The sequence below is a fragment of the Peromyscus leucopus genome, chromosome 22 (genome assembly GCF_004664715.2).
Source record: "Peromyscus leucopus breed LL Stock chromosome 22, UCI_PerLeu_2.1, whole genome shotgun sequence".
NCBI classification, from domain to species: domain Eukaryota; kingdom Metazoa; phylum Chordata; class Mammalia; order Rodentia; family Cricetidae; genus Peromyscus; species Peromyscus leucopus.
The window spans coordinates 21,839,905-21,863,404 of NC_051081.1; the positions used below are offsets into that span (position 1 = coordinate 21,839,905).

The 23,500-nt window shown below is 46.6% G+C and overlaps 1 protein-coding gene across 1 annotated transcript in view; it reads right to left on the reverse strand.

The window, feature by feature from the left end:
• The window catches only part of Mta3 (metastasis associated 1 family member 3), a 130,225-nt gene that overhangs the window by 99,670 nt on the left and 7,055 nt on the right, over positions 1-23,500 (reverse strand). The window contains 1 exon segment of the mRNA XM_037197982.1: positions 21,834-21,927. Within this exon segment, the coding sequence (XP_037053877.1) occupies positions 21,834-21,927 (94 nt within the window).

Consider the following 23,500-nt stretch of genomic DNA (forward strand, 5'->3'; position numbering starts at 1 on the left):
TACACAGAGAAACCCTGTCTCGAAAAACCAAAAGAAAAAAAAAAGACAAAGGGACACCAATATCATTCACAGACCTAATCTGATTAACTTGAGCTACACAACTTTTCTTGAGCAGACTGCGGTCTATGGCGAACATCGGCGTGAGGCTGCAGGACAGGAAGAGCGCAGCTGCTCTTCACGCAGAGTGACCGAGGTGCCACACAGACAGCAGCAGATCCAACTGTCACGGGTCTTATCTCGGGGGCCCAGGACCAACAAAGGCATCTTATCAAACACCATTCCACACAATTCTGTCTTTAATTGCAAGAGGGCCTGGCGTCTCTGATTCAGATCTTAAAGTTCTGAACTGAAAACAAGCCTGGAGAACCGATTGGTTTTAAAAAGCCTCATCTGGGAGCCGGGAAGTTGTCTCAGCGGGTAAAGGCACCTGCAAGAAGCTAGATGACCTGAGTTCCAACCCCGGGGTCCCACGTAATGGGGGGAGAGAAGTGATTCTCCGAGTTGTCCTCTGACATCCATCTATATGCAGAGGTGGACAGGGGAACACACAGACACAGACACACACACATGGATACACACTCACAGACACACACACACACACACACACACACACAACACACACACAATCAAGTTAAAGTCTCACCATGCCCAAAGAACACGGCAATTCCAGGCCCCTGAATGTCCTCTCTGACGACCACAGAGCAGCAAGTCTAATAACCTCAAGTTATTGCGGCATTGGCAATATTAGCCCAGCAAATAGCACACAGAATCCCGATCTTTACCTAACTGGAATCTGACAAGTGTTGTTGCTCTAGGAGACACGGCTTAACTGAATTCCAACGGTGCCTACGGAGCAAAAGGCACCAACACACGTCACACCAACGAGAGCACGCCTCGCCTTTTGTTGTTGTTTTGGTTTGTGTTTTTGGTTCTGTTCCTGTTTTTAGACAGGGTCTCACCATGTAGCCCTAGCTGGCCTGGAACTCTCTATGTAGACCAGGCTGGCCTGGAACTCACAAAGATCTGCATTCCCCTGCCTTCCAAGTGTGTGTATGTATGCACGCATGCATGCATGTATGTATGTATATATGTACGTATGTTTGTTTCTAGCAGAAGTTGGCCTGGATTTCACTCTGCAGTCCAGGCTGACCTCAGACTCAAGGTGCTCCTCCTACCTTAGTCTACCAAATGCTAACTTTCTTTTCTTGTGGTGCTGGGGACAAAATGCAGGACCTGAGCTCCTGAGCAAGCACTCTATCACTGAGCTATACACCCGCTAAGCTTTTGTTTGGTTTGCTTTTTCGAGACAGGGTTTCTCTGTGTAGCTTTGGCTGTCCTGGATCTCACTCCGCAGACCAGGCTGGTACTGAACTCACAGAGATCCCCCTGCCTCTGCCTCCTGAGTGCTGGGATTAAAGGTGTGGGCCTGACTCCCAGCTTGTTTTCTTTCTCTCTCCCCGCCTCCCCTTCTTGCTGTGGGATGTCTTTCTGTACGCTGTGAATATGTGTTGCTACCATTGGTTACTAAAGAAGCTGCTTTGGCCTATGGCAAGGCAGAAGAGAGCCAGGCAGGAAATCCAAGCAGAGATACAGGAAGGAGAAAGGTGGGGTCGGAGGAGACACTGCGAGCCACCACCAGGAGAAGCAAGATGTGAGAGAACACGTACCGCCAGGAAGCCACTGGTTAGTAGCTAGTTAATAATGAGCCTGAGCCATAGGCCATACAGTTTGTAATTAATATAAACCTGAGGGGCCAGGCAGAACAGAAACTTCCTCTATTCTCATTCTCTCTCTCACTCTCCCTCCCTCCCTCCCTCCCTCCCTCCGTGTATGTGAGGGCCTAGAGAGATGGTTCAGTGGTGACGAGCACTGCCTGCTCTTCCAGAAGACCCAGCTTTGATTCTCAGCACCCACGTGGTGTTTCACAACCATCTCACAATCATCTGTGATGTCACTTCCGGGACATCTAAGGCAATGCCCTCTTCTGGCCACCGGGGCACCAAGCATGCCCAGGCATACCTGAGGAAAACACTCACACACATAAAATAATTTTTTAATTACAAAAATTAAAAATAAAGTGTGTGCGTGTGTGCGCGTGTGCATGTGACACATGCACATGCGTGCACGCGTGTGTGTGTGTGTGTGTGTGTGTGTGTGTAAGAGTACAGGAGTGCATGCCACCGTGTGCATGTGAAGGTCAAAAGACAACCTTAGGGGCTGGTTTACTCTTTCCACTGTGGGATCTGTGGATCAAGCTCAGGTTATCAGCCTGCTTGTGTGGCCAGTGTTTTTCCTACTGAGCAATCTTGTCCCCTCTTAAATCTTACTGTCTTATACAGCTCATGGTACAGGTTGAAAAGTACTAAATGCTATAAAGTACAATGCAACCGAAGAGGAAAATCACCACAGGAGCATGGAAGCAAACCCTGCAATCCTAACCCACAGAACAGACAGGATCGGAGGGTCATGCAAGTTCAAGGCCAGCCTGGTCTACATACTGAGTTTGGGACTAACCTGGGAAACACAGTAAGACACTGTCTCAAAAACACAAGGAAGCAGCAACGGTGATAATACATTTAACAAATGACAAGACGTGTACCCTAAAACCAAAGACAGTGCCGAAGACCAAACCAACTGAAAAACGACCCATGTTCTCTGGTTGAAAGAGCTAATATTGCTTGAAATGGCGGTGAATTCCCAGGATGATCTACACGTGAGAGCCATTCCATTCAAATTAGCAGAGATCTGATCATTCATACAGGTATGTGAGGACCTATAGTAGCCAAAATAAATCTCGAGTAAGAACAAACTCAAGGTACGTCTCAACCCTACATTGTTGGGGACTGTGGAACCAGCGTAAGTGAGGACCCATGGGAGAACCGAGGACAGCTAACAGCGTCTGAACATACAATGGATTGATTTTCAGCAAGGCAACCTGGACCAGTCCTCAGAGGGAAAACAGACCAGACTTCCTTTAGCAAATGGTGCTGAGACTATGTCCCACACCTCAAACCAGACACCAAAATGAACTCAAAATACACCAGAAAGGCTAAACGTACGAGCTAAGACTCAAAACAGGTATCTCTGTGACCTTTTTAGACCAGGAAGTGGTATCTTAGCTACTATATGCAAAAGCATAAACAAGAAAAACAAGCAGATAAATTGGACCTCTTAGTAAAATTGTGTGCTAAATGGATAGGAAAGAAAGGCAAAGAGAGAGAGAGAAAATTGGAGACACAGACAGGCAGATGCCTAGAGCTTGCCAGACAGCAGTCTACCCTGGTCCATGAGCACCAGCTTCAGGGAGACCAAAAATAGGAAGAGTATGATTGTGATGGTTTGAAAGAGAATGGCCCCCCCACCCCTACCCCCCACAGGCTCATATATTTGAATGCTTAGGGAGTGGCACTATTTGTGGGAGTGGGTGTGGCCTTGTTGGAGGAAGTGTGTCACTGGGGTGGGATTTGAGGTTTCAGAAGCCCACGCCAGGACTAGTAGCTTTCTCTCTCTTCCTGCTGCCTACGGATCCAGATGTAGAACTCTCAGCTCCTTCTCCAGCACCATGTCTGCCTGAGTGTCGCCATGCTTCCGCCATGACGACAATAAACTAAACCTCTGAAACCGTCAGCCAGCCCAAATTAAATGTTTGTAAGAGTTGTTGTGGTGATGGTGTCTCTTCACAGTAATAGAACACTGACTAAGACAATGATTTAGGAAGACAACACGTGCATGCTGTTCACTTACACAAACACACACACACATGCATATATCACACGTGCATTTATCATGTATATAAAAAATTTTTTTAAAGCATCCTTATTAAATGGTTGGGCGTTTCCTTCTTCCTTTTTTATTTTATTTTTTGAGACGAGGTCTCATGTATCCCAGGCTAGCACTGATCTCTCTACACAGCTAAGGATGGACTAAAATCCTTCTGATCCTCCTGCCCCTACCTCCTGATTGCTGGTATTGCAGGCATGAGCAACTGGTCACACCCAGGGCTTTATGCATGCTGCATAAGCAAGACCCCACCTCCCCAGACCCTTAATATGTTCTAAACCTAATTTTAATGCATTTTTTCTGACAGACCTTCCCAGATGCTCTCCAGCTCTGTAGTCCAATGGCTTGCTTACACTTTTAAGTCCTATTGAAGACTGCAAGCTTTTGTTAAGGGGGGTTGTAGCTATCAAGGTTTACTGTAAAAAGCAGACACTTTTTAAAGACTTATTTTTCATTATGTGTATGGGAGGGTGTGCATTGAAATGCAGGTGCCAGGGGTTGGGGATTTAGCTCAGTGGTAGAGTGCTTGCCTAGCAAGCGTAAGGCCCTGGGTTCAGTTCTCAGCTCTTCCAAAAAAAAAAAAAAGATTTGTTTATAAAAAAGAAATACAGGTACCCAAGAGCACAAGTGCCTAGGGAGGCCAGGAGAGGGCGCTGGATCCTCTGGAGCTGGAGTTACGGCAGTTATGAGCGGCCCCATGTGGATGCTGGGAACTCAACTCAGGTCCCCTGCAAGAGCAATATGAGCTCGCTCTCGCTCGCGCTCTCTCTCTCTCTCTCTCAGCCTCTAAAAGCAGAATATTTTTTTAACTAAAAAATAAATAAATAAAGGTATGTGTATCCGTGGGGTGGGTATGTACACTCGTGTGCAGGTATCCCTGAAAATCAGAGGCATTGGTTCCCCTGGAGCTAGATTACAGATGCTTACGGGCTGCCTGACATGGGTCCTCTACAAGAGCAGTATGTGTTCTTAACCTCTGAGCCATCTCTCCAGGCCCAGAATTTTTGTTTTTCCAGACAGGGCTTCTCTGTGTAGTCTTGGCTGTCCTCGAACTCAGAGATCTGCCTGCCTCTGCCTCCCGAGTGCTGGGATTAACGGCTTGCGTCACCATGTTCTGCCAGCAAATTTTAATTATCAGGGAGAATGAAGCCCTCGCATGCCATCCAGTCTACGCAGAACTCGTGGCACACGCATGGGAGAACTGGCAAGCTGAGTGTCACTTTGAACATTTCTCTGACCTCACAGATGTCACCGAGGAGAGGGGAATGACCGACCGATGCACAGGAAGTCAACCATGAGAAGAAACCCCTCGGCTGGAGCATGGCTATGTTTGATTTTCCAGCTTCCAGAAGTCTGTCTCCAAAATGTTCCCTTCCACACAGTGAGCTACAATGACTCATCAGTTGTTCCACAGCCAGCTAGGATCCCATCAAAAATTTAAGCTATTTCTGCTTTACATTTATTCAAAGAACACTGCATCTGGCAGAGGCTACCCAATCTTATAATAAATCAAAGTCCATCTGGAATTTTGTAGCCTTAGCAGGCCACCCTGCAACTTTCCATTTGCTATAAACTGTGAAACTTAAGAAACAAAATAAAAGAACCAGAAGCGTCTTCGCTGGGGTTTCTACTGCTGTGATAGAACACCATGGCCAAAAAGCAGCTGTGAGAGGAAAAGATCATACTTCAATTGACAAGGCTTAGGTCAGACCACGTCACTACGGGAAGTCAGGACAGGAACTCAAACAGGGCAGAAACCTCCAGGCAAGAACTGAAGCAGAGGCCATGGAGGGGTGCTGCTTACTGGCTTGTTCTCCATGGCTTGCTGTTTTCTTTCTTTTCTTTTCTTTTTTTTTTTTTTTTTTTCAAGACAGAGTTTCTCTGTGTAGCCCTGACTGTCCTGGAACTCACTCTGTAGACCAGGGCTGGCCTCGAACTCACAAAGATCCGCCTGCCTCTACCTCCCGAGTGCTGGGATTAAAAGTGTGCGCCACCACCGCCCGGCTCTGCTTTCTTACACTACCCAGGACCACCAGCCCAGGGGTGGTACTGCCCACAGAGGGCTGGGCCCTCTGTCATCAATCATTAATCAAGAAAATGCCACATAGGCCAATTTACCAAAGCCTTTTCTCAATCATGGCTCCCTCGTCTCAGACGACTCTAGGTTGTGTCAGGATGACGGAAGCTAACCAGCACCATCTCCTCCTCCGACCAGCTCACTACCAGCACTGTCCTCCCAGTGCATCCTAGTCCTGAATGCACTACCAACACTGTCTTCCCTGAGCACAGCTGAACCTTTCTTCCCAGAACAAAACCGAGAAAAAAGTCTAGGCGTGGGTCTTAGTCAGTGTTCTAGTGCCGTGAAGAGACACCATGGCAATCCCTATAAAGGAAAACATTTAACTGGGGCTGGCTTACAGTTTAGGAGGTTTAGTCCATTGCCACGGCAGGAGCATGGCAGCGTACAGGAAGACATGGCGCTGGAGAGGAGGCTGAGACTTCTCCATCTGGATCCATAGGCAGCAGCAGTCAGAGAACTGTCTACACACTGGGCGTGGCTTGAGCAAAATGAGACCTCCAAGCCCGCCCCCACGGTGACACACCTCCTCCAACAAGGCCACACCTCCTCACAGTGCCACTCCCTGTGGGCCGGGCACTCAAACACACGGGTCTATACGGGCCATACCTGTCCAACCACCACCACAGCGTGGTTCCATGTGCCTGTAATCCCACCCCTCTAGAGGCAGGGGCAGGAAAGATTTCTGTGAGTTCAAGACAAGCCATAGTGAATTCCGGGGTTGTCAGAACTTCAATTTCCGGTACTCGACTCCACAAAGTTGTCCTGACCGCCATACACGAACCATGGCACACACACACAAATAAATAAATATTTTAAAAAAAAAGAGCTTAGAATGGGAAGGGGGGTCCTTAACCGAGGGAGACAGAAGGGTAATACAGAAGGAGAGAGGAGGCGGAATAAAGGACACTAGGAAGCTTTAAAAAAACCTATTCTTTCATAAGCTTACTTAGTAATATCTACACTGTGTGTGTGTGTGAGTGTGTGAGCGCGAGCACGCGCACACGCGTGCAGACACACATATATAGTTTCATTATCACAGAGTGATAATACTCTCCCAGGAGCCATAGACAAACCAAAATCCCAGTGACAGAAAAGGAATACCTCACTTTGTTAATCAGGGGAGTCCAAGAGACCCCCCCAAAAAACAATACAGGCTATCGCTGCTGCCCTTGATTGCCTCCCAGGTCTTGTGGCTGAAGACACCACACACTCTGCTCACAGGACCTGGAGGAATCTCGCTGCTATGACCTGGAAGCCTCCTCCCCGAGGGCTAGCTCCCACAGTTCTGGAAGATGCTATCCGAAGTGCCAACGGAGAAAAGCAGCTAATGGCCATCCTCCGCTGGAAAGCTCTCAAGCCACAGCAACGACTGGCCTCATCAGATAGCCCAAGAGTAGCCAACAGCTGTCTAGGTGGACTTGGGGCCTCTCAGAATGAGAAAACTCATGCCTGGTACAGTAAACGTAGCCAAGAACCCATGGCTGGAGAGGGCACGGACGCTAGAGGAGAACTCCCTACAGCCATTTTCCTGGGATAATACAGCTCCCGACTATATCCTAAACACTTCTGCTGATGCCCACCCATACGTGCATCTCTCATCCCTCAGCAGTGTTTCACTTCACAGAAGGCAGAGGCTGTGACAGAGATCCACGACCCAATGAGTGACAACCCAGTCCCTACACCTACAGCTCGGGGGACACTGCAGAAGAAGGAGAAGGAACTAAGTGCTGGAAGACCTGGACGGCTGCTGCAGACAGCGTCTTCCAGGGACAGGGATGCTGCACCCGTGACCTCTCGACGATATGGCGGCCTGCACGAGCCCACACCAGTCTACAGCACACTGTGCATGGGGAAATTTTTGTTGCTGTTGTTTTGTTTGTTGAGACAGGGTCTCTCTGTGTAGCCCTGGCTGTCCTGTCACTCTGTAGACCAGGCTGGTCTCGAACTCACAGAGCTCCTCCTGCCTCTGCCTCCCAAACGCTGGGATTAAAGGCATGTGTTTTAAGAAAGCCCCATCCCTAGATGAAGAGCTACAGGAAATCAACGGCTGCTGCAGGAGAAACAGTTCTTTCCAAGGAAAACCCCCTGGTAGTTTTTCCCAATCCTAAGAAGTCAGCCCTAAACACGTGTACATATGGGCAACACAAATTGGACTCAGGAGGGTGTGTGTGTGTGTGTGTGTGTGTGTGTGTGTGTTTAAGGTCATGGATTTGAGAGGGATCTGGGAAAGAGGGAGGGGTGAAAATGATGTAAATAGTATAACTGTGTGTGAAATTCTCCATAAACAACACAATTTAAATTTAAAAAAAAAAAATTCCTGTTTTGATAAAAAGCTCTTCAGAGTTGCCAGTCACCATTCAGATAAAAACTAAACTTGAGTGGTTATAAATATGAGCATCAACCATGCCATGTGTTTCCATGGAAACCATGGCCTCCCTTCTACCTTCCCTCAAAAACATCATACAGGAAAGTTTACCTGCCTGTGGCTATCACTCTGGGTTCCAGGCAAGAGCTTGGAACATATTTTCTGGAGCAGCAGGGGCTAGAACACCCAGAGGGGAGCCCCGGAAGCAAGATGGAAAATGCTAGAACAGCTTGAAGAGTAGCAGAGGTTTCCCTCTGTGTCCCTGTGTGCAAGGCCACCTGGAAGGAAAGGGGAAGGAAGCAGACCCCTGCCCTTCCTGAGAGGAGACAGACCTTCCTGGGTCCTATCTGGGCTGACAAAGCCCTGTGTTTACTGCCCCGTCTCAGTCACCTCATTTACACAACCTCCATCCCACCACGGAAGCTGAGGGCAGCCAGCACCTTGCTTAGCCTTCACACAACCTGCTGCAGCAGCACGGTCTGGCCTACTTGGTGCTACCTTAAGGATGAAGATTCAAAAGCCTGCAGAGCATGGTGGTGCACACCTATATCCCCAGCATTCTGGGAAGCAGAGGCAGGAGGATCTCCATGAGTTTGAGGCCAGCCTACTTTACAAAGTGGGTTCCAGGACAACCGAGACTACATACAAAGGTCCTGTAAAAGAAAGAGAGAGGGAGAGGGGGAGGGAGAGGGAGGGAGGGAGAAAGGAAGTCTCTAGCGTGCTATGAATGGTTGTAATATAACACGCACACCTGTGAAAATCCACTGAGTTACAACACACTTTACCCATCCACTGCATTTCATACATCAATTTAAATTTTTAAAATGCAACTGCTTCTGCTTCCAGACAAATGGAAGTAACAGAGACCAGCTGACTCTTAGAAACAAAATAATGAATGAATGAACACAACAGACATAACACATCACTTCTCTCAACACTGGGCCACTGGACATGGAATGGCAAAAAATGGAGGGCAACCCCTGGGACACAGGAAATGAACGAGGTAAACCTGACGCTCGCCATGTTCAGTGTCTTACAGAAACGGGGGAGGGGTGTCGGGGAGATGACTGGAGGTTAAGAGCACTGGCTGCTCTTCCAGAGGACCTGGTTCCAGTCCCAGTACCCACACTCAACTCACAACCATCTGCAACTCCAGACCCAAAGGATCCTACACCCCCTTCTGGTCTCCATTGCATGCACATGTTGTAAAAACATATGTGCAGGCAAAACACCCACAATATAAAATAAAAAATTAAAGACAACAAAGAGGGAAGAGAGGCAGGACCTGGTACAGACAGTATGCCCCCAAAAGAGGGAAACAACTCAGAAACCGCTCCAGAAAGGAGGAACCCTGGAGGCCTACAGAAGGTCCTCCAGGAGCACACATGTCAGGAAATACCAGAAGCCAGGTCAGCAACCGTTGGAAGAAGAGGAAGAACTATGCCTGAACTCACACAGGGCTGTGGCCACCACCTGTTCCCCAGCTCAACACTGGAAACAGACACGATGCACAGCGCGCTGGGCAGAAAACACAGGAAGGGAAGGAAGCCCTAGACGAACACAGCTCTGTACCTGCTTCCAAAGCAGCAACCAAACAACTAAAATAGCCACATCCCAGAACCGAGGTTCAAATGACTTACAGGAATCCAGCACTGCCCACGGCCACGGGACACAGCTCTCCTCAGCTACAAGGGAGGATTGCCTCAACTCAGGGGTTCGAGGCCAGCTTAGGCAACATACAGAGTTTGCATCTCTTTCTCACAATGCGTATGAGTGGTTGCCTGTATGTATACGTGCATACCACATGCATGCCTGGTATGCTCAGAGACCGAAAGAGAGCATCTCATCGCCTGGAACTGGAGTTACAGGTGGTTGTGAGCCACCGTGTGGGTGCTGGGAACCGAACCTGGGTCCTCTGCTAGAACAGCAAGTACTCTTAACTGCTGAGCCATCTCTCCAGACCAGAATCCCTGCCTCTCAAAGCAGACCTTTTAAATACCTCACACTGTAGCCTGGCCGTACTAAATGCTGGCCAAGTTGTGAAGGAGCTAGAACTGCTTGTCTCCACGGCCAGTGGGAGTCAGTGTACGGCGATAAATCACTCCCACAAACAGCTGGCAGTGTCTTTCAAACGTGAAAAAAATACCTGGATGGCACACATCTGAAATACCAGCACTCAGAAGCCTGAGGCAGGAGGATCGTGAGTCTGAGGCCAGCATGGGCTACAGAGTGAAACCCAAGCTCAAAAACAAACAACAACCGCCATTGAGTTGGTTTAGCGGGTAAAGGTGCTCGCTCTACCAGCCTGGTACTCGGGGTTGAATCGCCAGAAGCCATGTAAATAAAGGTGTGGATGGAGAGAAGAACTCCACAAAGTCGCCCTCTGGTCACATGCATGCACACACATTCCCTCCTCAAACACACACAAAGGATTTCAAGGTAAAAATACTGTATCATGTAATAAGCTCTTTTACTTCAACCCAAGAGAAAAAGCAATGTCCATCTACAGATGAATGGACAAGCCATTATATTCCTACAATGAACTGCTCAGCCACCAAAAAATTAAAAGAAAAATAAACTATTAAGAGTTGCCCAGGGCTGGAGAGATGGCTCAGTGGTTAAGAGCACCGACTGCTCTTCCAGAGGTCCTGAGTTCAATTCCCAGCACCCATATGGTGGCTCACAACCATCTATAATAAGATCTGGCACCCTCTTCTGTATACATAATAAATAAATAAATCTTAAAAAAAAAAAAAGATTTGCCCAATGAGCTAGGCGGTGGTGGCTCACACCTTTAATCACAGCACTTGGGAGGCAGAGGCAGGTGGATCTCTGTGAACTAGGGGCCAGCCTGGTCTACAGAACTATATCCAGGACAGTCAGGATTACACAGAGAAACCTATCTCGAAAAACAAAAAACAAACAACAGAAAGAGTTGCCCTATGAACCTTTAATCCTACTACTCAGCAGAAGCAGAGGCCTGTGAGTTTGAGGCCAGCCTGGTCTACATAGAGAGTTCCAGGACAGCCAGAGCTACGTAGAGAGACTGTGTCTCAAACAAGAGAGAGAGAACTGCCCTATGACCAGGCATCATGGTATTCAGCTTTAATCACAGCACTTGGGAAGCAGAAGTAGGCCGGGCAACCTACATAGTGAGACCCTATCTCAAGCTGCCCTAGAAAGTGGAGATGTAGCTCAAATGCAAACTGCCTGCCTAGCGTGCACAAAGTCTGTAAGCCAGTGGTGTGAAGCTGGGAGCAGGAGGATCAGAAGTTCAAGGTCAGTGGGATGGTTCAGTGGGTAATGCCCCTAGAGCCAGGCCCAGTGACCTGAGCTGGACCCCCATTACCCACAGAGTGAAGAAGAGGATGGACCCCATTACCCACAGGGTGAAGAAGAGGATGGACTCTTACATGTTGTCCTCCGACCTCTACACAGAATGTGTGGGGACATGTTCTAGGGGATCTATACTGTCGTCTCCAGCGATCCAAATTGGGAGAGCTATGCCGTGCTGTGTGCCTACAGACCAAAAGAGGCGCGGGCATTGTCAGCTTCCTGTCAGCACAGATCCAAAGAGAGTCCAGAGGGACCGAGAACCCAGGAGGTCAGTTCCCCGGGTTACTTGAGTTCCCCAAGACCCTAAGTAGGCTCTAAGTTGGTTGATTTCCAGTTAAGAAATCCAATCCAGACTGCTACATTTCCCTCACTGACTCTAACAGATACAAAAGCTGCCGTTTTCCATGTCTTATGATTTTTGGAGAACTTGATTTAATCCCAACATGGGGAGGGAAAGCAGAATTCACTGGCGAGCCCTTTGAAAAGGTAAGAAATCAGTTAAGGGTTAGGAAGACGCTCCGTGGGTAAAAGCACTTGTTTCACTGTATGAAAACCTCATTTGAATCCCCAGGACCCATGTCAAAAAGCCCAGATGTGCAGAGTCTGTACAGGGAAATGTACCCAGGAGACTCCAGGGAAGCTCGCAGGCCAGTGAGTCTGCTAAATACGATGGAAATCAATAGCAATCCTGCTTCCAAGTAGAAGGCCAAGACCAAGATTCAAAAAAGTTCTCAGGCCTTGATATGCACACCATACACACAGGCCCTGGGTCCCAGCCCCAACTCTTTCTCAGAAGGACAAAACACAAAACGAAATGCTTTAAGTAGCAGTAGAAATATAAAGAATTTACCAAAGCAGTCAAGTGTAATGACACACATTTGTAATCCCGGCACTAGACAAAGACAGGATTGTGAGTTGCAAGTTCAAAGACAGCCCAGAACGAAGCAAGATTCTATTAATAAAATAAAAAAAATAAAAAAAAAGAATTTACTGAAAAAAATATTGTGTGGTAGTTTGGGTAAGAATGGCCCCTGGGGCAGGCGGATCTCTGTGAGTTCGAGGCCAGCCTGGTCCACAGAGTGAGTTCCAGGACAGGCTCCAAAGCTACACAGAGAAACCCTGTCTCAAAAAAAAAAAAAAGAGAACAGCCCCTATAGGCTCATAGACTTGAATGCTTAGTCACCAGGGATTAGAACTGTTTGGAAGGATTAGAAAGTGTGACCTTGTTGGAGGAACTGTGTCACTGGAGGTGGATTTTCAAGTTTCAACAAAGCCATGCCGAGGCCAGGTTCCTTCTCTCCTTCTTCCCCTCCTCTCCCCCCCCCCCACCAGGATGCAGCTCTCAGCGGCTTCTCCAGCACCACATCTGCCTGCTGCCATGCCCTCTGCCGTGATGACAATGGACTAAAGCTCTGAACTGTAAGCCAGTCCCAATTCCATGCCTTCCTTTATAAGAGTCATCTTGGTCATGGTCTCTCTTCACAGAGATAGAACAGTGGCTAAGACAACTATACACTTCAATAAAAATATTTTCTTTGTTGTTGTTGTTTTCTTTTTTGTTTGTTTGTTGAGACAGGGTCTCCTGTAGCCCAGACCGACTTCAAACTTGCTAAGTGGCTGAGGATGACCTTGAACTTCTTATCCTCTTCTCTCAAAACCTGGTGCCGGATGACAGGCACGCATCCACAGGAGTGGTTTATGAGGTGCCCAGGATCAAAGCCAAGGCTACATGCAGGCTAGACAAGCACTTTCCAACTAGGCTGCATCCGCAGGCCTCAGAAGACTTCCCTTTGACAAAGAGAACCAGGTGTCACACCGCAACCCCAAGACAGGGAGGCAGAGGCAAGAGGAGTGTTCTTCATGTGAGGCCAGCCTGGTCTACACAGTGAGCTCCAGATGACATACCGAGACCTCATCTCATAAAAGAGAACGAAACAGAAAAGATCATCTGTGGAAAAGTTGAGACTAGCTACACTAATTATAAAAATGGCTTTCATTCAACTGCTCATGGAAATCTAAAATGTGAGTACTTTTCCAACCCATAAATCATGTCACATAATTATAAAAGTAAAACCAGCACAAAGCCTTGGGAGAAAAAAAAAAAAGCTTGGGAATTACCCAATTACTAGAACGCCTCGTCTGGTGATCAATAAGTAACGTGACATAAATTTTAAAGTAGGAACACAGGACTTGCTGTTTAGAAAAATAGAAACCATTAACATTCGAAAGAACAGATCAATAAGAAAACGTATACCATAAAACATAATTAACTTGTCAACTAATAAAACTTTGTAATATTTACAGTTGATAATAATCTGGCTAATGAGACACAAACTCGCTGTAACTGCTAATTATAAAATGTCATTCTCAAAAATAAAAACATTATGAAACAGCAAGAGGAAAATAACCTTAGAGATGCAAGTTTATTACTTTAATGTTCTGACAGAAAATAGATTTTATGCCAGTTCCACTCAAGCATGGAAAGCAGTCTGGAGAGAACTGAGAAGTGTCACCAAGGACACGAGACGGGGTGGGCCTCCGATTTTTATTTTTTTGAGACAGTGTCTTATGTACCCCAGGCCATCCTGAACTCCTTAATCCTCCTGCCTCCACCTCCCAAGAGCCTGGACTCCAGACAGACACCATGACACCTGACAGGGCCTTAGAACGGACTGAAAGGAGAGCCCGGGGCGCACCACGACAGGCTTTTGTCAACTTGAAGAGCCAGGTGCAGTGGCACACTTTCCCCCAGTTCTCAGTAGCTGAGTTAGAGGCCAGCCTGGGCTACATGAGTTGACAGTCAGCCTTGGTTATATAGTGAAACCCTGTCTCCAAACAAACAATACCAAAAAAAGCTAACAAATGGACTAGACAGCACAGAATAGATCTCTCTAAATAGGCATCTTAGAAGAAATCTCTAGAGATAAATGGAAATATCACCAAAGATACACAGTAGTTTACTGACTAAACTCACACAGAGACATTCTGGTAAATTTCACTCAGAGACATTCTGGTGAATTTTCAGAATGTCAGCCGGGTGGTGGTGGCACACGCCTTTAGTCTCAGCACTCAGGAGACAGAGGCAGGCAGATCTCTGTGAGTTCGAGGCCAGCCTGTTCTACAAAGCGAGTTCCAGGAAAGGCGCAAAGCTACACAGAGAAACCCTGCTAAAGGACAAACCACTGGAAAAGGAAAAACAAAAACAATAGAATAGTAATCTACTGAGCTAGCCAGACCTTTGATCCTGGCACTCAGGAGACAGAGGCAGACAGTTTTCTGTGAGTCTAGCCTGGTCTACAAAGAGAGTTCCAGGATAGCCAGGGCTACCATAGAGAGACTCTGACTCCAAACAGGGGTGGGGTGGGGTAGGGGTGGGATCTGTCTGACACCATACTTAACAATGGATACCCTAGAAAAAGCAAATTTCTTCGAAGTTCTATGAGAAAAATATTCTGAACCCAAAACTCTTTAAAGACCCAAACCAAGAACATAGATGATGACAGAGACGTTTTAGGGAATGCAAAGACAGAGAACATTTAACCTCAACACATTTTATGGGGGAAAAAAATTTAGAAAGGACATAATTCAGCAAAGTGCAACACAATGCAGAAATAAAGGCAATGCTGTCACAAGAAGTCGTGGGAAGAAAACATGAATAGAAAGAGAGTCTTTCCTAAGCTTTTATCAATGTACACATTCTATGCGCATGAGCACTTGGCCTGAATGTATGTCTACGCACCATGTGCACCTGGCGCCCATGGAGCCAGAAGATGGCATCAGATCCCCTGCACTGGAGTTACAGATGGTTGTGAGCTGCCATGTGGGTCCTGGGAATATAACCTGGGTCCTCTGCGAGAGCAGCAACACTCTTGACTTTTGACCATCTATCTCTCCAGTCTGGGAAATACAAGTCTTAAAGAGTAGATACGGAGCCAGGCAGGGCAGCGCAAGCCTGTAATCTCAGCGTTTAGGAGACAGAGAGGCAGGCTGATCTCTGTAAAGTCTACGCGGTGAAACCCTGTCTCAAAATCAACAAGTAAATAGGTGACAGGGCAGCTGAACGGCAGAGGAACCAAGTGACGGCGACAAACAGGGGAAAATACACGACTCCAACCCCAGCTGCTCGGAGGGAAGGGAACCAGAAGCCGCAGTCACGAGCCAAGCCTGGAGGCTCCGGTGGCGACAACAGACTTGCAGTCCTCCCAGCAAGGGAAACACACGCACAGGTCTCCCAAGCCTCAAGTCGGCATAAGGTTGTCTGACAGAGGCTCCTCCTACGGGAGGGCTAGGGCTGCAGAGCATATTGCAGAACGCCGCAGCCGCAACAAACAAAGAGACTCGAGTAGCAATGCTCTGCTCTCTGAACAAAGGAAAGCAAGTGCAGAAGCAGACAGTCACTCGGAATTCTAGCGGACCCGGAGAGTGAAGTCCCAAAGTCCCAAAGCTCTGGGTGGGGAGGGGGCGGGCTGGGGGTGGGGGCGGGGAGCAGTGGGGCTGGGGGGTGCGTGAAAGGACAATTAGGGGCTGGGGGTATAGCCAGATGGTATAGCTTGCCTAGAAGGTAAGAAGTACTGGGCTCAATCTTCAGCAAAAGGTGGCCAGAGATGGTAGAGCATTTACCTAGGAAGCTTAGAGCCTGGGCTGGATTCTCACAATAAACCAGGAGAAGCCTCACAGGCCTCTAATGCCATCACTGGAAGATACGAGTAGGAGGATCAGAAGTTTGTAGTCATCCTTGGCTACAGAGACAAGAGGTGGTACCCTGTACCACCACCACCCAACCCCCCACCCCCGCGCCCCAACAAAAAGGCAACGAAGAGTGTCTATGTTAGTTAGGGTTTCTATTGGAGTAAAGAGTCACCATGACCACAGCAACTCTTATAAAAGAAAACATTTAGTTGGGGGCTGGCTTACAGTTCAGAGGTTTAGTCCATTCCCATCAAGGCGGGAAACAGCAGCATGCAGGCAGACATGGTGCTGGAGAAGGAGCTGAGAGTTCTACATGGTGATCCACAGGCAGCAGGAAGTGGACTGCCACACTGGGTGTGGCTTGAGCATATATGAGACCGTAGAGCTCACAGTGACTCGCTTCCTCCAACATGGCCACACTTCCTAACAGTGCCGCTCCCTATGGCCCAAGCATTCAAACACACGGGTCTACGGGGACCCTACCTATCCAAACCACCACCAAAGAGTTAGGAGAAATGACAAGGAGGAAGAGAAAGAACACCTGTCCCCACACTGTTCCTAAAAGCAGAGCGGAAAAAACACAACTCTCATTCCACAAAGCAAGGTTACTCATACTGAAACGAAGTAAGACACAAGAAAAAAAGAAAATGAAAAGGCTATCGGCCAGTTCCCTGAATGAATGTAGATGTTCTCAATAAAATAGCAAACCACTGGGAAATCAGAGCAAGCGAGGTCCTGTGTGAGGTCCCCGCCAGTGCGGATGAATGAATTAAAATGCCTTCCAACCAAATTGAGCAAAATATTAAAGAGATCACACACCACGATTCAGTCAGTTTCATTCCAAGAATTCCCCTTTCACCAAACAGAAATCAATAAATGAAACACAGCAAATAAATCAAATCCAGGACAAAAATTAAACCACCACCTCTGCATACACAGAAAAAGCCTTTTCGACAAAGCCCCACTTCGTCTCACAATGAAAAGCCTGAAGGAATCTGGAACAGAAAGATACTACCACAACACAACAAAGGTAAGGGGGAACAGACTCACAGCCAACACCACAGCACACAGAGAAGAGGCCACAACACTCGATCCAAGGTCAGAAGTGTCCACTGTCGCCGCGCTTTTCCAGAACAGTGCTTGTGTTCTCTAGCAGAGTAAGAACTAAACAGGGCACAAGAGTGGAAAAAAAAAAAGTCAGATGACCCACATTTGCAAATGGTGAGGTCCACACTGAAAGACCATCCTCAGCCAGGCAGTGGTGGTACACGCCTTTAATCCCAGCACTCGGGAGGCAGAGGCAGAGTATCTCTGTGAGTTTGAGGCAGGCTTGGCCTACAGAGCAGTTCCAGAACAGCCAAGGCTACAAAGAGAAATCCTCTCTCTACAAAACAAAATAAACAAACAAAAAAATCACAATGACACCCCCCTCACAGAAAACAAAAACAAAAATAATCCTATACAGAACAAAGAAGAAATATTAAGAGCCGCAAAGGAAAAAGGCCAAGAAACATATAAAGGCAGACTCATTAGAATAACACCAGACTTCTCAATAGAGACTATGAAAGCTAGAAGGTCCTGGACAAAAGTTAAGCAGACACTAAGAGACCACGGATGCCAACCCAGACTATTATACCCAGCAAAACTCTCAATCACCACAGATGGAGTAAACAAAATATTCCATGATAAAACCAGATTTAAACAATACCTATCTACAAATCCAGCCCTATAGAGAGCACTAGAAGGAAAAAGCCAAGCTAAAGAAGCTAAACACACCCAAGAAAAAACAATCCTAAAGTTCTTATGAAAACACAAAGACCTTGAATAACCAAAGCAATCCTTAGAAAAAAGAGCAAGGCTGGAGATCAAAACACCTGACCTCAGAGTCCACCAGAGCCGCAGTAACAAAACAGCATGTGCTGGCACAAAACACAAACCAGAGCACTAGAACAGTGAAGCCAGAGCGGAGAAGACAGACCAGTGTAGAGCACTCACCGGCTGCTCTCCTAGAGGACCTGGGTGTAATTCTCAGCACCTACATGGTGGCACCCGACTGTCTGTAACTCCAGTCACGGGGATCCGATGTCTTCTTTTGGCCTCGGTAGGCACCAGGATGCATGTGGTACAGAGACAAAAACCTCACACACAAAAGGTACTAATTTTTTAAATAGAGAGAAAACCAGAAACAAACCCACACAGCCACAATCCCCTAAGTTTGGCCAGGGTGAAAGAGCAGCTTCTTCTGCAAAGGAAAAACCGGATAGCCGCATGTAGAACAAAACCAGAGCCCTCTCACCCTGCTCAAAAACCAGTTCAAACTGGATCAAAGACCTTAAGGTGCCACCTGAAGGGAAAAATAGAGGCCACACTTCAATATAGAGGTCTAATCGAGGAGTTGCCGAAAAGTCCTTCAGGAGCTCAGGAAATAATATGGAGAATGATTGATGGGGAGGGGACTAGAGAATTGGCTCAGAGTGCACTTGTTGCTCTGGTAGAGGACCTGGGTTCGATTCCAAGCACCCACATGGCGGCTCACAACTATCCATCACTCCACTTCAGGTGGATCTGACACTCTTTTCTGAACTCCACAGGTACCAGGAGCACATGTGTGGTACACAGACATACATGCAGCAAAGCACTCATGTGATGATATTTTATCTGTGTCCCCCAACAGAATTTATCTGAGGATCAGAGGGAAAAAGCCAGCCACTATATTAAACATAGAAGTCAGGCAATGGTAGCACACACCTTTAATCCTATCACTCCAGAGGTAGGTGTCAGTCTGGATCCCTGTGAGTTCAAGGCCACACTGGGAACAGAGCCAGGCATGGTGGCACACGCCTTAAATTCCAACACTAGTTAACCATGGAGGTCTGAAGGTCTTTACAGACAGACAGGAAGTGACAGAGCTGGGCAGGAAGAAGAAGTGATATAGCTGGGTGGAGAGAGAAAGTGAGATCGCTGAGTCAGAAAGGCAAATAGGTGTAGGTATTCAGGAAGTAGGTATCTTTGGAGACTGAGGTGTCAATGAGGTGAGGTTAGCTTGTGGCTTTTCCTATTTCTCTGATATCTCAACAAAACAAAACAAAAAAAAAAAAATTGACTAATGCACGCAGGCACACACCCTTAGTCCCAGCCCTCTGAATGCAGAGACATGCAGATCTCTATGAGTTTGAGTCCAGCCTGGTCTACATGGGGAGTTCCAAGCCAGCCAGAGCTGTCTTAAGGCAGAAATTTTTTTTTTTAAAGAACTGACTAATGGGATTGCATGAAATTAAAAAGCTTTTTCACAGCAAAGGAAACCAGCAGAATGAACAGACAGCCTGCATAATGGAAGAAAATCTTTGCCAAGTAAACATGTGATGGGGGATGAAATATCTTGAATCTATAAAGAACTCAAACCAGACTTAGTGGCTCACACATGTAAAATCAGGACTGAGGAAGATGAGTCAAGATTGCCAAGGGTTTGAGGCCAGCCTGGGCTACAAGCCTGCAGTACACACAGTGTGAAACCCTGCCTCACAGAGACAGACAGAGAGAAAACAAGCTCCCAGGTGTGGTGGCACACACTTAACGATCCCAGCACTTGGGAGGTGGAGGCAGGAGGATCAGAATTACAGGTCAGACGCGTTTAGGTAATAAGTTCAAAACCAGCCTGGGATACATGAAAATTAGTCCTGAAAAAGCAAAGAATGAATTAGGAAGACACCGGTTGTGGCCTGAATGAGAATGGCCCATGTTTGAATACCTGGCCCCTGGTTGGGGGAACTGTTTGGGAAGGATGAGGAGGTGTGGCCCTGTGGGCAGAGGTGCGTCACCAGGGGCTGGCTTTAGGGTTTCAAAGGAGTCTGGCCATTCCCAGCGTGCTCTCTGCTTCATGTTTGTGGATCAGGATGTGAGCTCTCTGTCCCTACCTTACCATGTTTGCTGTCTCCTTTGTGTTACCTCTCGCCATCATGGACTCTGACCCTCTGGAACTGTAAGCCCAATGAAACACCTGCTTTTAAAAGTCGCCTTGGTCATGTTTTATCACAGCCAGAGAAAAGTAACTGAGACAACATCCCAGTGTCAATCTTTGGTCCTCATATGTTCACACACACACACACACACACACAACACCCACGCACGCATGCACACAGGCATGCACACACACGAGCATGGACACACAATTTTAAGCTACAAAAACAAACAAACAAACAAAAAAAAAACACTAAGTATACATCTATAGAAATTCTCCATATCTAAGTAAGACCTGGTACTTTTTCTAGCAAAATTTGAATTTCTTCTATACCTAATACTATAAATGTGTAACAATAAATACTTGGGAAAAAACTGGAAACATTAGCTGGCTATGGTAACACAGACCTATATCTGGAGCATTTAGGAGGCTGAGGCAAGAAGATCATGAGTATACATGAAGTTGATGCTCAAAAACAAAAATAAAATTCTACCCAGTTGTTTTAGAAAGTTTTCTCCATTGAAACACCACAATGAAATACAAATTTCCTCAAATCAGTACCCACAAAGAAACTATAATAAGCAATAACAAAAATACTACCTGATGGTTAGATAAAGCTAACTTTCAAAACATTGTATTTCAATTTATGCTAATTACTTAATAAAAGTATACATGACATAATCTAAAGAAGTGTGATCTGGGACTGGGATGTAACTCAGAGGTTAGAGCACTTCCCTAGCATGCATGAGGTCTTCAGTTCACTCCCTAACACACACACACACACACACACAAATATTATAAATACATAAGCCATGTTCATATATATATATATATATATATAAAATTATATCTCTGTCCGTACATGGAGAGAAGAAAGAGAGGAAACAAATACTACTCCAAAACTACTCCCATTTAAACTGCAAGGGAAATTAAAAGACTCAGAAGGGAGGTCCCTCAAGATGGCTCAGGGGATAGAGGTGCTGGCCACGCAGCCTGATGACCCACAGAACTACAAGAAGGTGAAAGGGCAAAGCTGACTCTTGCGAGGTGTCTTCCATTCAGGCAAGATGGCATACACACACATACACACACACACACACACACACATACACACAATCACACAATCACACACACACATATACACACACACAATCACACACATACACTCACACACACAATCACACAGATACACTCATACACACATATACACAAACAATTACACACACATACACACACACCACACACACACACACTAATTTTCTTTTTTTAAAAAAACAGAAGGGCTAGAGAGTTGGCTTCGAGGTCAGAAACATTGGCTGCTCTTCCAGAGTACCCGGATTCAATTCCCAGCACCCACATGGCAGCTCACAACCACCTCTAATTTCAGCTCCAGGGGATCCTACACCTTCTTCTGCTTCTGAAGGCACCAGGCATGCCTGTGCTGCACAGACATACGCATGCAGGCCAACACCATACACACAAAATAAAAATTAAGAAACAAGTAAATAAAACATAAAAAAAGAAACAAAAAGCTCCATAGTGACAGAAAACATTTTCCTCGCATCATGAAAAACACAAAACGTTTTTTTTATTTTTTTGATCCAAAAGAAAGCCGTTTCACTTACTGGCATGCTTATCGGCAAGCATTATGAGCGTGTTGGAGATATCACGTCGTCTATAAAAGCATACTACTTTTGCTTCCACGTTGCCACTTGCAGTCTAAGAAATAAGAAAAACAAAAGTCATATGGGACCTGAAGTCTCAAAGATAAAACACGCTTAAAAGCTGCGTGTGGCAGCTCATGCCTATAACCCCAGCACTTGAAAAGCCCAATCAGAAGACGGTAGAGTTAGCGGCCTGTCTGACCAACGCAGAGTTCCGCACCAGCCAGGGCTACGCAGCAAGACACTGTCTCGAAAAACAAACAACTGTGAAACCCGGAGAGAAGGAAAGGGAGGAAGAGCTCCCCTAACTTTGTGTGTAGCTGTTATGAGACAGGGTTTCCCGTAACCCAGGCTGGCCTTGAACTCTCTCTCCTCTTGCCTTCACCTCCCTCCGGCATTCACAACCATACCAGCCTGATAAAATTCCTCCAATTTTAAAAGCCACAAAGAATTGGTTCACGGCCCTGAACGTAGTCATTGCCGTACATTGCTCAAACCCATCCCCAGACCGCACAGGTTAAGTGTGACGTCACCCAGTCCCAGTTCTTCGATGACTCTCTGCAGGGGGCGCGAGCCAGTATGCAGGACAGAACTGCAAAAAACACGCTCCACACAGTCAATACTCTCAGTTTACCTCCACAGGGGAAAATATCCAAAGTTCCCAACACGGAAGTCTTTCTGACTAGAGTCTAGAATACAGTGAGTTCGGCTGTAATTGACTGCAGCCGAGGCCCAGGCTCCTGTTCTAATATCTATAAATTCCGCAGGCTTTCAAGCAGGTCAATCATTCACTGGCAAGCTCTTCATAAAAACACATAGATTACAATAAAATGTTACCATAATGTCCGATTTCTAACACACGTGGCACGCGCTTTCAGAATGTATCTGGACTTAAAGATATATTCAAATATCAAGAGCATATACCATAATAAATTTGTCAATTTTACCAGGCTCAGCAGCAACATTTCAGTTCAGCAGCAATATTTTAGTGACAAACGGTACTGTGGAAATATTGCCCCTTCAAATTGAAATCATATTAAATTCCTTCCCAAATGCCAATATATTTCGTAATGTTGTGATCAAACTCATCCTCCAGAAGCAATGATCCAGCAATCTGCTAAATGAACAGGCCGATATTTCCATGTAAATAAAATCTAGGGCTGACTCTATGCGCTGTCTCATTTCTGTCTCATTAGTGAGCTCTCCTAACAGCAAGTTCTACAAAGATGATTAAATTCTCAGTTAAACCTGCTTGAGGGAGAAAGATGTAGTTCAGAATATTTCTTCTTTTCACTTTTTTTTTTTTTTTTTTTTTTTTTTTTTTGGCTTTTTTGAGACAGGGTTTCTCTGTGCAGCCCTGGCTGTCTTGGAACTCACTCTGTAGACCAGGCTGATCTTGAACTCAGAGACTGCCTGCCTCTGCCTCCTGAGTGCTGGGATTAAAGGGGTGTGCCACACACACAGCTTTTTTAAAGTCAAGATCTGACTACATAACAAAGGCTGTTTTAGAACCGGCAATCTGAGGGGGTTTGGGGGGGGGGCACACACACCTTCAATCCCAGCACTTGGGAGGCAGGGGCAGAGGCAGGCGGATCTCTGTGAATTCAAGACCAGCCTGGTCTACAGAG